The sequence below is a fragment of the Bombina bombina genome, unplaced genomic scaffold, assembly GCF_027579735.1.
Source record: "Bombina bombina isolate aBomBom1 unplaced genomic scaffold, aBomBom1.pri scaffold_518, whole genome shotgun sequence".
NCBI lineage: Eukaryota > Metazoa > Chordata > Amphibia > Anura > Bombinatoridae > Bombina > Bombina bombina.
The window spans coordinates 309,240-322,028 of NW_026511547.1; the positions used below are offsets into that span (position 1 = coordinate 309,240).

The window sequence follows — 12,789 nt, forward strand, 5'->3', positions numbered from 1 at the left end:
TATATATAATCATGTAGGTATAAATATATATTTAGAATAGAACATATTCTGCTATGTGACGAACATTTAAATAGCAAATTCATATTTTCATGTTGGGTTAACGCATGTGAGAATATTCAATTGGGTTTGCGTGTTTTTTTCCAGCTATTTTGGTCTATTGACTTCTATGGGGGAATATGTTATATTGCACAATATTCAAAATTAGTCTTTTAGGGTTAGCACCTAAGCAAAAACAGTTTACTTTCAACTCATAATATGAGCACAAACCGACGGGCGCAAAAAGCTAACTTCTAGTGCAGTTAACGCTCAGGTTGGAGCATTAAATAGCGCTCCACTTGTAATCTAGCCCTTAGAGGAAATGAGACACAGTTTGGAAGGGGGGAGCCTTTTATTTCCAATGAGGAGGGTTCCTTGCCCCATCACAAAAATGGCAGTCAGCTACATAATGTATTTACTTATAGGGGAAAATAACTCCTTTGCCCTAAAGACAGTATAAGTCACACACAAAGAGCAACCTAGCCCATTTCCATAGATTAGAGGCCTCCCTTTCATTTGGGGAGTTGAGTGCCCAGGTAGCTATCAGGTGACCACCTGACAGCAGCAATCACCTGAACCATATGGATATATGTTTCTAATCTTTTGCCCCCACAATAGCTAGGGATTTGATACCTTATAATAAAATTAAACAAGCATCTTTTTTTTCCTTTCAAATGGAAAAAAATTTCCAGCATCCAGGTTATTGATATAACAATGACAAATACCTTAAGAAAGCCCTTACCATCTCCTTCACAATAGAAATACTGTTCTGGAAAAAAAGCATTCTGTGCTTGAAGACTATCAGTGCTCTATACTATATTAGCTATAGTTAGGTATATCCCTGCATAGCACTACAGACATGCATTGGAAAGTTTGTCTTACCTGTAGATATGATAGGTTTTAACTTGCTTGTTGATTGTAGAGTTGCTCTTTCAGTAGTGACAATATCAGGGATTGCTGAAATGAAAGAAGTGAACAATGAAAACAGAACTTGTAGGATAAAGTTTTACATCAGGATGGGCATAATGAGATTTTGGTTAGAAAAATTAGAGAAACAGTAAATACCTTAAGACTTTTATACTAAGGGGTCCATTTATCATTGTGCGGACGGACATGATCCGCTATAGCGAACCATGTCGGCCACACATCGATAAATGCCCACAGCATACGCTGTCAGCATTTATCATTGCACCAGCAGTTCTTGCATAGCTGGTGCAATACCGCCCCCTGCAGAGGGGGTGTCAATCAACTCGATCGTATTCGATCAGGTTGATTTCTGTCCGCCGCCTCAGAGCAGACGTACAGGTTATGGAGTAGCGGTCTTTAGACTGCTGCTTCATAACTTGTGTTTCTGGCGAGCCTTCAGGCTCGCCAGAAACACAGGGCATCAAGCTTCATTCGGAGCTTGATAAATAGACCCCTAAATGTTTCATTTGCAATCTACTTATTTATTTTGCCCCATGTCACATACTTTAGCTTTAAAACATGTGGATTTTCTAATTCTCAGATCTGGAAAAGAAACCTGCAGACTTTTTAAGGCTAACCCTGTTATATACTATATACGCTAGTGTTCAAAAGTTTTGGGTCAAAAAGAAAATCATTTTTTTTGTCCATTAAAATAATATTAATTTGATCAGAAATACAGTGTAAAATATTGTTAATGTTGTAAATGACACTCGCCTAGATTACGAGTTATGAGCTATAGAGGGTGCAAAACGAACGCAACAAAAGTTGCGATTTCCCTCTCCATAGCGCTGCCATTACAAGTTTCTGAAAAGCCACCTTGTGCGTGCAATATGGTGGCGATAAGCTCAATACCGCACAAAAATCCAAGGGCTGAGAATACGTGCTCGTGCACGCTTTCATCATAGACATCAATGGAGAGAGAGTGTTAAAAAAAAACTAACACCTGAAGCGCGGAATGAAAAGCTCCGTAACGCAACCCCATTGATGTCTATGTGGAATAAACAGTTACGCTTAAACCTAACACCCTGACATAAACCCCAAGTCTACACCCCTTATCTGCCACCCCCGACATTGCTGACACCGAAATAAAGTTATTAACCCCTAATCTGCTGATCCCAACATCGCCACAGCTAATACAAATTATTAACCCCTATTACGCCAATCCCCAACATCGCCAACACTATAATAAAGCTATTAACCCTTATTCCGCCGCTCCCCGACATTGCCACCACTAAATAACGTTATTAACCCCTAAACCTCTGGCCTCCCACATCACCGTCATTAAATAAACCTATTAACCCCTATACCACCAGCCCCCCACATTGCAAAAAAACTAAATTAAACTATTAACCCTTAAACCTAACAACTCCCTAACTTTATATTAAAATTACAATATCCCTATCTTAAAATAAATAAAAACTTACCTGTGAAATTAAAAAAAACCTAAGTTTAAACTAACAGTTAACCTAACATAACTATTATACTAAAATTAAAATAACTGCCAATTAAAAAAACTAAATTACACATTTAAAAAAACCTAACACTACTAAAAAAAATTAAGTCTAAAATTACAAAAAATAAAAAATACCATATGGATATTTTTTTCCAATCTCTCGCCCCCACAATAGCTAGGGATTTGATACCTTATAATAAAATTAAACAAGCATCTTTTTTTCCTTTCAAATGGAAAAAAAATTCCAGCATCCAGGTTATTGATATAACAATGACAAATACCTTAAGAAAGCCCTTACCATCCCCTTCACAATAGAAATACTGTTCTGGAAAAAAAGCATTCTGTGCTTGAAGACTATCAGTGCTCTATACTATATTAGCTATAGCTATATCCCTGCATAGCACTACAGACATGCATTGGAAAGACCTGTCTTACCTGTGGATATGATAGGTTTTAACTTGCTTGTTGATTGTAGAGTTGCTCTTTCAGTAGTGACAATATCAGGGATTGCTGAAATGAAAGAAGTGAGCAATGAAAACAGAACTTGTAGGTTAAAGTTTTACATCAGGATGGGCATAATGAGATTTTGGTTAGAAAACTGGAAACATTAGAGAAACAGTAAATACCTTAAAGTGAAGGCAAACTTTGGTGAATGAAAGCCTGTTTTTTAAAAATACTATTAAAAACAGGGGCACTTTCATTCATCAAAGTTTACAAATCAACTGTTTTGATTAAAAATGTACCTTTTTTTCTTTTCACGGCTACAGCAGCTTCCCCCTCCTGGAAATCTTCTCTTCAAACATCAGCAATGACTAATCCAGCTTCCTCCAATCACGGCTTTCCCCCCAGGGTGGTTATTGCCTGAGGCCATGCTGTGATTGGAGGAAGCCGGATTAGAGGAAGCTGGAAAAAAAGCATTCTGTGCTTGAAGACTATCAGTGCTCTATACTGTATTAGCTATAGTTAGGTATATCCCTGCATAGCACTACAGACATGCATTGGAAAGTCTGTCTTACCTGTGGATATGATAGGTTTTAACTTGCTCGTTAATTGTAGAGTTGCTTTTTCAGTAGTGACAATATCAGGGATTGCTGAAATAAAAGAAGTGAACAATGAAAACAGAACTTGTAGGATAAAGTTTTACATCAGGATGGGCATAATGACATCGCCGCCACTAAATAAAGTTATTAACCCCTAAACCTCTCTCCTCCCACATCACCGTTATTAAATAAACCTATTAACCCCTATACCACCAGCCCCCCACATTGCAAAAAAACTAAATTAAACTATTAACCCCTAAACCTAACAACTCCCTAACTTTATATTAAAATTACAATATCCCTATCTTAAAATAAATAAAAACTTACCAGTGAAATAAAAAAAACCTAAGTTTAAAATAACAGTTAACCTAACATAACTATTATACTAAAATTAAAATAACTGCCAATTAAAAAAACTAAATTACACATTTAAAAAAACCTAACACTACTAAAAATAAATTTAAGTCTAAAATTACAAAAAATAAAAAATACCATATGGATATTTTTTTCCAATCTCTCGCCCCCACAATAGCTAGGGATTTGATACCTTATAATAAAATTAAACAAGCATCTTTTTTTCCTTTCAAATGGAAAAAAATTCCAGCATCCAGGTTATTGATATAACAATGACAAATACCTTAAGAAAGCCCTTACCATCTCCTTCACAATAGAAATACTGTTCTGGAAAAAAAACATTCTGTGCTTGAAGACTATCAGTGCTCTATACTGTATTAGCTATAGGTATATCCCTGCATAGCACTACAGACATGCATTGGAAAGACCTGTCTTACCTGTGGATATGATAGGTTTTAACTTGCTTGTTAATTGTAGAGTTGCTCTTTCAGTAGTGACAATATCAGGGATTGCTGAAATGAAAGAAGTGAACAATGAAAACAGAACTTGTAGGATAAAGTTTTACATCAGGATGGGCATAATGAGATTTTGGTTAGAAAACTGGAAACAGAGAAACAGTAAATACCTTAAAATGAAGGTAAACTTTGTTGAATGAAAGCTTGATGCCCCCTGTTTCTGGCAAACCTTTACGCTCGCCAGAAACACAACATGTCCGCCTGCTCTGAGGTGGCGGACAGAAATCAACCCGATCGAATACGATCGGGTTGATTGACACCCCCTCTGCAGGGGGCAGTATTGCACCAGCTATACAAGAACTGCTGGTGCAATGATAAATGACGACAGCGTATGCTGTGGGCATTTATCGATGTGCGGTGGACATGGTTCGTTATAGTGGATCATGTCCGTCCACACAATGATAAATGGACCCCTTAGTATAAAAGTCTTAAAGTGAAGGTAAACTTTGACGAATGAAAGCCCGTTTTTTAAAAATACTATTAAAAACAGGCGCACTTTCATTCATCAAATTTTACAAATCAGCTGTTTTGATTAAAAATGTACCTTTTTTTCTTTTCACAGCTACAGCAGCTTCCCACTCCTGGAAATCTTCTCATTACACATCAGCAATGATAATCCGGCTTCCTCCAATCACGGCTTTCCCCCCAGGGTGGTTATTGCCTGAGGCCATGCTGTGATTGGAGGAAGCCGGATTAGTCATTGCTGATGTGTGAAGAGAGGATTTCCAGGAGGGGGAAGCTGCTCTGGCTGTCGGCATACGCTGTCGGCATTTATCATTGCACCAGCAGTTCTTGCATAGCTGGTGCAATACCGCCCCCTGCAGAGGGGGTGTCAATCAACCCGATCGTATTCGATCGGGTTGATTTCTGTCCGCCGCCTCAGAGCAGGCGGACATGTTGTGTTTCTGGCGAGCGTAAAGGTTTGCCAGAAACACGGGGCATCAAGCTTCATTCGGAGCTTGATAAATAGACCCCTAAATGTTTCATTTGCAATCTTCTTATTTATTTTGCCCCATGTCACGTACTTTAGCTTTAAAACATGTGGATTTTCTAATTCTCGGATCTGGAAAAGAAACCTGCAGACTTTTTAAGGCTAACCCTGTTATATACTATATACGCTAGTGTTCAAAAGTTTGGGTCACTTCGAAATTTCCTTGTTTAAAATAGAAAAGCATTTTTTTTTGTCCATTAAAATAATATTAATTTGATCAGAAATACAGTGTAAACATTGTTAATGTTGTAAATGACACTCGCCTAGATTACGAGTTTTGCGCTATAGAGGGTGCAAAATGAATGAAACAAAAGTTGCGTTATTTCACTCTCCATAGCGCTGCCATTACAAGTTTCTAAAAAGCCACCTTGTGCGTGCAATATGGTGGCGATAAGCTCAATACCGCACAAAATCCAAGGGCTGAGAATACGTGCTCGTGCACGCTTTCCCCATAGACATCAATGGAGAGAGAGTGTAAAAAAAAACGAACACCTGAAGTGCAGAATGAAAAACTCAGTAAAGCAACCCAATTGATGTCTATGTGGAATAAAAAGTTATTTTTAAACCTAACACCCTGACATAAACCCCAAGTCTACACTCCTAATCTGCCACCTCCGACATTGCTGACACCGAAATAAAGTTATTAACCCCTAATCTGCTGCTCCCAACATCGCCACAGCTAATACAAGTTATTAACCCCTATTACGCCACTCCCCAACATCGCCAACACTATAATAAAGCTATTAACCCCTATTCCGCCGCTTCCTGACATCGCCACCACTAAATAAAGTTATTAACCTCTAAACCTCTGGCCTCCCACATCACTGCCATTAAATAAACCTATTAACCCCTATACCACCAGCCCCCCACATCGAAAAAATCTAAATTAAACTATTAACCCCTAAACCTAACAACTCCCTAACTTTATATTAAAATTACAATATAACTATCTTAAAAGAAATAAAAACTTACCCGTGAAATTTAAAAAAAACTAAGTTTAAACTAACAATTAACCTAACATAACTATTATACTAAAATTAAAATAACTGCCATTTAAAAAAAACTAACACTAAAAAAAATTTGTCTAAAATTACAAAAAATAACAAACACTAAATTACGAAAAATAACAAAAAAAATTATCCAAAATAAAAACAATTACACCTAATCTAATAGCCCTATAAAAATAGCCCCCCCCCCCAAAAAAAAAACCTAGCCTATAATAAACGACCTATTGACATTAATAGGGCCCTTTGCAGGGCATTGCCCTAAAGAAATCGGCTCTTTTACCTGTAAAAAAAAATACAAAGAGCCCCCAACAGTAAAACCCCCCACCCAACCAAACTCCCAAAATAAAATAACCTAACTCTAACAAACACCTACAGGGAGTGCAGAATTATTAGGCAAGTTGTATTTTTGAGGATTAATTTTATTATTGAACAACAACCATGTTCTCAATGAACCCAAAAAACTCATTAATATCAAAGCTGAATAGTTTTGGAAGTAGTTTTTAGTTTGTTTTTAGTTATAGCTATTTTAGGGGATATCTGTGTGTGCAGGTGACTATTACTGTGCATAATTATTAGGCAACTTAACAAAAAACAAATATATACCCATTTCAATTATTTATTTTTACCAGTGAAACCAATATAACATCTCAACATTCACAAATATACATTTCTGACATTCAAAAACAAAACAAAAACAAATCAGTGACCAATATAGCCACCTTTCTTTGCAAGGACACTCAAAAGCCTGCCATCCATGGATTCTGTCAGTGTTTTGATCTGTTCACCATCAACATTGCGTGCAGCAGCAACCACAGCCTCCCAGACACTGTTCAGAGAGGTGTACTGTTTTCCCTCCTTGCAAATCTCACATTTGATGATGGACCACAGGTTCTCAATGGGATTCAGATCAGGTGAACAAGGAGGCCATGTCATTAGATTTTCTTCTTTTATACCCTTTCTTGCCAGCCACGCTGTGGAGTACTTGGACGCGTGTGATGGAGCATTGTCCTGCATGAAAATCATGTTTTTCTTGAAGGATGCAGACTTCTTCCTGTACCACTGCTTGAAGAAGGTGTCTTCCAGAAACTGGCTGTAGGACTGGGAGTTGAGCTTGACTCCATCCTCAACCCGAAAAGGCCCCACAAGCTCATCTTTGATGATACCAGCCCAAACCAGTACTCCACCTCCACCTTGCTGGCGTCTGAGTCGGACTGGAGCTCTCTGCCCTTTACCAATCCAGCCACGGGCCCATCCATCTGGCCTATCAAGACTCACTCTCCTTTCATCAGTCCATAAAACCTTAGAAAAATCAGTCTTGAGATATTTCTTGGCCCAGTCTTGACGTTTCAGCTTGTGTGTCTTGTTCAGTGGTGGTCATCTTTCAGCCTTTCTTACCTTGGCCATGTCTCTGAGTATTGCACACCTTGTGCTTTTGGGCACTCCAGTGATGTTGCAGCTCTGAAATATGGCCAAACAGGTGGCAAGTGGCATCTTGGCAGCTGCACGCTTGACTTTTCTCAGTTCATGGGCAGTTATTTTGCGCCTTGGTTTTTCCACACGCTTCTTGCGACCCTGTTGACTATTTTGAATGAAACCCTTGATTGTTCGATGATCACGCTTCAGAAGCTTTGCAATTTTAAGAGTGCTGCATCCCTCTGCAAGATATCTCACTATTTTTGACTTTTCTGAGCCTGTCAAGTCCTTCTTTTGACCCATTTTGCCAAAGGAAAGGAAGTTGCCTAATAATTATGCACACCTGATATAGGGTGTTGATGTCATTAGACCACACCCCTTCTCATTACAGAGATGCACATCACCTAATATGCTTAATTGGTAGTAGGCTTTCAAGCCTATACAGCTTGGAGTAAGACAACATGCATAAAGAGGATGATGTGGTCAAAATACTAATTTGCCTAATAATTCTGCACTCCCTGTATATTACCCATTGCCCTGAAAAGGGCATTTGTATGGGCATTGCCCTTAAAAGGGCATTCAGCTCTTTTATTACATTGCCCTGAAAAGGGCATTCAGCTTTTTTTAAAAAGCGCAAACACTAATCTAATAAAAAAAAACCACCCAAAAAGATTAAAAAAAAGAAAATTTATGCTTACCTGATAAATGTATTTCTTTTTTGACACGATGAGTCCACAGATCATCTTAATTACTAATGGAATATTCACCTCCTGGTCAGCAGGAGGAGGCAAAGAGCACCACAGCAGAGCTGTTAAATAGCTCCTCCCTTCCCTCCCACTCCAGTCATTCAACTGAAGTTAGGAAGAGAAAGGAAAAGCCAAGGTGCAGAGGTGTCTGAAGTTTACAATAACCCACAACCTGTCTAAAAGAACAGGGCGGGCCGTGAACTCATCGTGTCAAAAAATAAATAAATTTATCAGGTAAGCATAAATTTTCTTTTCTTTTTTAAGACACGATGATTCCACGGATCATCTTAATTACTAATGGGATTCAATACCCAAGCTACAGTACACAGATGAAACGAGAGGGACAAGACAGGGAACCTAAAAGGAAGGCACCACTGCTTGAAGAACCTTTCTCCCAAAGGCAGCCTCAGCCAAGACAGAAGTCAAACTGAAAAAGTGTGAAGAGAGGACCAAGTTGCAGTCTTGCAAATCTGTTCCACAGAAGCTTCATTTTTGAACGCCCATGAGGAAGCAACAGCTTTCCAGCAGTCTCATATGCCAAACGTAAGATACTCTTCAGCGAAAAGAAAGAGAAGTAGCCATAGCTTTGTGTCCCTTGTGTTTTTCTGAGAAAACCACAAACAAAGAAGAAGACTGACGACAGTCCTTAGTCGCCTAAAGGTAAAACTTTAAAGCACGACCACGTCTTTAAAGTCTGCCCCCTACAAGATCCGATCCCAGATAGGGGTCATGTACCTCCTGCTGTCTTTGATTTAACAGCAGGCTATTTTTAATTTTTTTTCTTGAAATTCTTCAAATTGCAAAAGAGATTATTTCCGTCAAACCAGGTCCCAACAAGGTCTTCCCCTTGTAAGGAATCGCTAAAAGTTTAGACTTAGAGCATACATCCATAGAACAAGGCTCTAACCATAAGGCTCTGTGAGCTGGGACAGAGAAACCTACACTCCCTGATAACTTGAAGGGAAGAATTTGAAATAAAGGAAGTAGCCCATTCAAAAGCTTTTATCCTGTCCTTGATTTTATCCATGGGAGTTTATGGCTTAGTAGCATCAGACAACATGTAGGCAATGTCAGGGCACAGGTAAATACATATTTATATATATATGTATGTCAATAGGACAGGGAAATATGTTTATGTATGAAACCATATTTGTATCAGATATTACTGGAATAAGGTTTAAATTCTGATGTCAGGATTTGACTCAGAAACCTTCACAAATTGAATATACATCTCCAGGCTGAGCTACAGACAACAGGTCCCAAGAGACGAAAGGAAAACATTTGCTTCTTAATTAGGAAGTGCAAATTTCATAGCACTCTGTACCCCATGTGGTGAGTAAGAGACGAAGAGCCTGGATACACACTCATATATGGACTTCCTGCCAACAAAGGAGCTGAAAATTGACAGCTGCCTGTTAAGTGACTCAGGCTGTGTGGCTGATAACACCAGAATACACGTAACACAGACATTGTGTCTAGGGGAGGATAGCATACAGTGAAGGCACATGGCTTACATTATGATTCCAAAGCAACTGTACTTAGATTTTAAATAAAAATAAATACATTTTTGCAAAGGGAACAATACTAGTTACATATGTGTTTGGAATAATTCAAATAACCCGGATAGGTATATATATATGGGACTGAGACATTTTATATTAAATGAATGATTGCTAGGTTGAGTAATGACTACATCAAATACATATGAATGCTTGGATCATTTCTAATAATTATTTCTATTTTTATTGCAGACAACCATTGGTCATGGGCATCAATCTATGCACTTAAGAAATAGGTGCACTAAATACCTCAGCCTCTGTGTTTTTAAGAACATGAATAGATATTTGTGAAACTAAAAATAAAAATAAAAATAATAAATGACACATTACTTTATTTCAGATGGAATGCCTGCGTGAGATGAAATAGGTCATATCATATGAATGTACAATAAATGTTTATAAAGTTTTAAATACATCTCTTAAAATATAGTGAGATGAAGATATGGAAGTTACTTTGATGTTATATGACTATGAAATATAAACTTTCTGTTAGGCTAAATGAAATATAAATTATTTTAATATAATGTTAGATGTATTTGATGTTTCATATCAAAATGATCAGAAAATTCATTAAGATATAACTTATCCAAAACAAATATTGTGAATAGTTGTTGCAGTAAATTATGATAAAATGAATAACCATTTCATAGAAATACTGATTTAAGTTTGTTCAAATGTTTAGAAATGGTATTGCTGCATATATTGCTGTGTCTGTTTATAATGCTGCCACCCGGTGTTGCCATACGAGAACTACAACCAAAAGGCTTTTTGGCTGTTAAAAATAAGATATTCCAATTATACAATGACAAGGGACAAGGCTCCGTGGGCGTTTCCAATACTCACCAATGACTGATAAATAATCAAAAAAGGGGAGGGGTGAGATCAGATGATTTAAACCCCAGCATAGAGACTGATCAGAGGTTGTTGGCTGATCCTGAAGCACACACCTACTATTGGACTCCATATGCATTATCCCCAAATTTTGAATTTCTGAGGTGAAATTGGATCTGTTAAGAAACATTGGAAACTGGATTGCTGTTTATTTGATGATGTATACAAAGTTTTATTGTAAGATAAGTTATATGCATAGCCATTACAGTTAATAGATTTAAAGAGCAGATTGTACTTTTAAACTGTGTGTCATTGTTTTAGATAGCTCTTAGCCTGCCTATTTGTATGCAAGCATTTAAAGTAAGCATTTACTATTACTGTATGTAGCAGAGTTAAAGAAATAGTTTGGATTTTAAGTTAGCATTTCACAGCCTATATATTGTTTAAATCTGTATCTGATTTGTTAAGTAACTCATCTGTGCAAGTTCTGATATTGTAAGTTAATTTTGTATTAGGATAAATTGCAGTTAAATAGCAGAATATATATTACCCTATTGATTATAAGCACTGTTGCTTGGATGTTAAAGGCTATTTATAAATAAGGTTGGTTTTAAAGGTAAGCGTGTATGAACTTTGCATAGCATATTTAAATAGTTTTCAAGCGCATATAATATTATTTTATATTCCTTTTATTGCAAATATATTTCAAAAATGTTCATGGATATTAACTAAATAAAAGAATTCAGATATTTATATTAATTGTATTGTTTCTAGTAGATGCATGTTGATTAAGGGTTTCTATTTTTAAGGAAAATTATTATTTGTATTGTGTTATAACCCTGCCATAAGCTGATATATTATTTGGAGAGCACTACTAAGATTTTCATAAATATACTGACAGCAAAGAGAATGACTGGAGTGGGAGGGAAGGGAGGAGCTATTTAACAGCTCTGCTGTGGTGCTCTTTGCCTCCTCCTGCTGACCAGGAGGTGAATATCCCACTAGTAATTAAGATGATCCGTGGACTCATCGTGTGTTAAAAAAGAAAAAACTAATACTAACCCCCGAAAGATCCACTCACAGTTTCTGAAGTCTGGACGTCCATCCTCATCCAGGCGGCGAGAAGTCTTCATCCAGGCGGCATATTCAAATCAGCCAACAGAATTTCAGTAGCTCTCATCCTATTGGCTGATTTGAACAGCCAATAGGATTTCAGTAGCTCTCATCCTATTGGCTGATTTGAATTTCAAGAATCAAATCAGTCAATAGGAATGCAAAGGACGCTATTTTGAAAAGGCTCCCTTGCATTGAAGATACAGTGTACGGCGGTGACCTATGAAGAGGATGCTCCGCGCCGGATGTCTTCAAGGATGGATCCGCTTCGCGCCAATGGGATGATGATAGAAGATGCCGCCAGGATGAAGATAGAAGATGCCGTCTGGATAACGATAGAAGATGCCGCCTAGATGAAGATAGAAGATGCCGCCTGGATGAAGACTTCTCGCCGCCTGGATGAGGATGGATGTCCGGACTTCAGAAACTGTGAGTGGATCTTCGGGGGTTAGTGTTAGGTTTTTTTTAACTTTTTTTGGGTGTTTTTTTTTAGATTAGGGTTTGGGCTTTTTAAAAAGAGCTGAATGCCCTTTTCAGGGCAATGTAAAAGAGATTAATGCCCTTTTAAGGGGCAATGGGTAGCTTAGGTTTTTGTTAGAGTTAGGTTTTTTTTATTTTGGGGGGTTGGTTGGGTGGTGGATTTTACTGTTGGGGGTCTTTGTATCTTTTTTACAGGTAAAAGAGCTGATTTCTTAAGGGTAATGCCCTACAAAAGGCCCTTTTAAGGGCTATTGGTAGTTTATTGTAGGCTAGGGTGTTTTTATT

The 12,789-nt window shown here is 37.7% G+C and overlaps 1 protein-coding gene across 11 annotated transcripts in view; it reads right to left on the bottom strand.

The window, feature by feature from the left end:
- Positions 1-12,789, bottom strand: part of LOC128643793 (uncharacterized) — a 202,586-nt gene that overhangs the window by 173,091 nt on the left and 16,706 nt on the right. For 2 of the 11 annotated variants that reach the window (XM_053696607.1, XM_053696606.1), the window contains exons 3-6: positions 4,287-4,361; positions 3,472-3,546; positions 2,891-2,965; positions 919-993 (exon numbers count right to left, since the gene is read on the bottom strand). In XM_053696607.1, coding sequence (XP_053552582.1) covers positions 919-993; positions 2,891-2,965; positions 3,472-3,546; positions 4,287-4,361 — 300 coding nt within the window. The remainder of the gene's footprint in view (positions 1-918; positions 994-2,890; positions 2,966-3,471; positions 3,547-4,286; positions 4,362-12,789) is intronic. The other 9 variants (XM_053696608.1, XM_053696610.1, XM_053696609.1 and 6 more) reach the window with 9 other exon arrangements.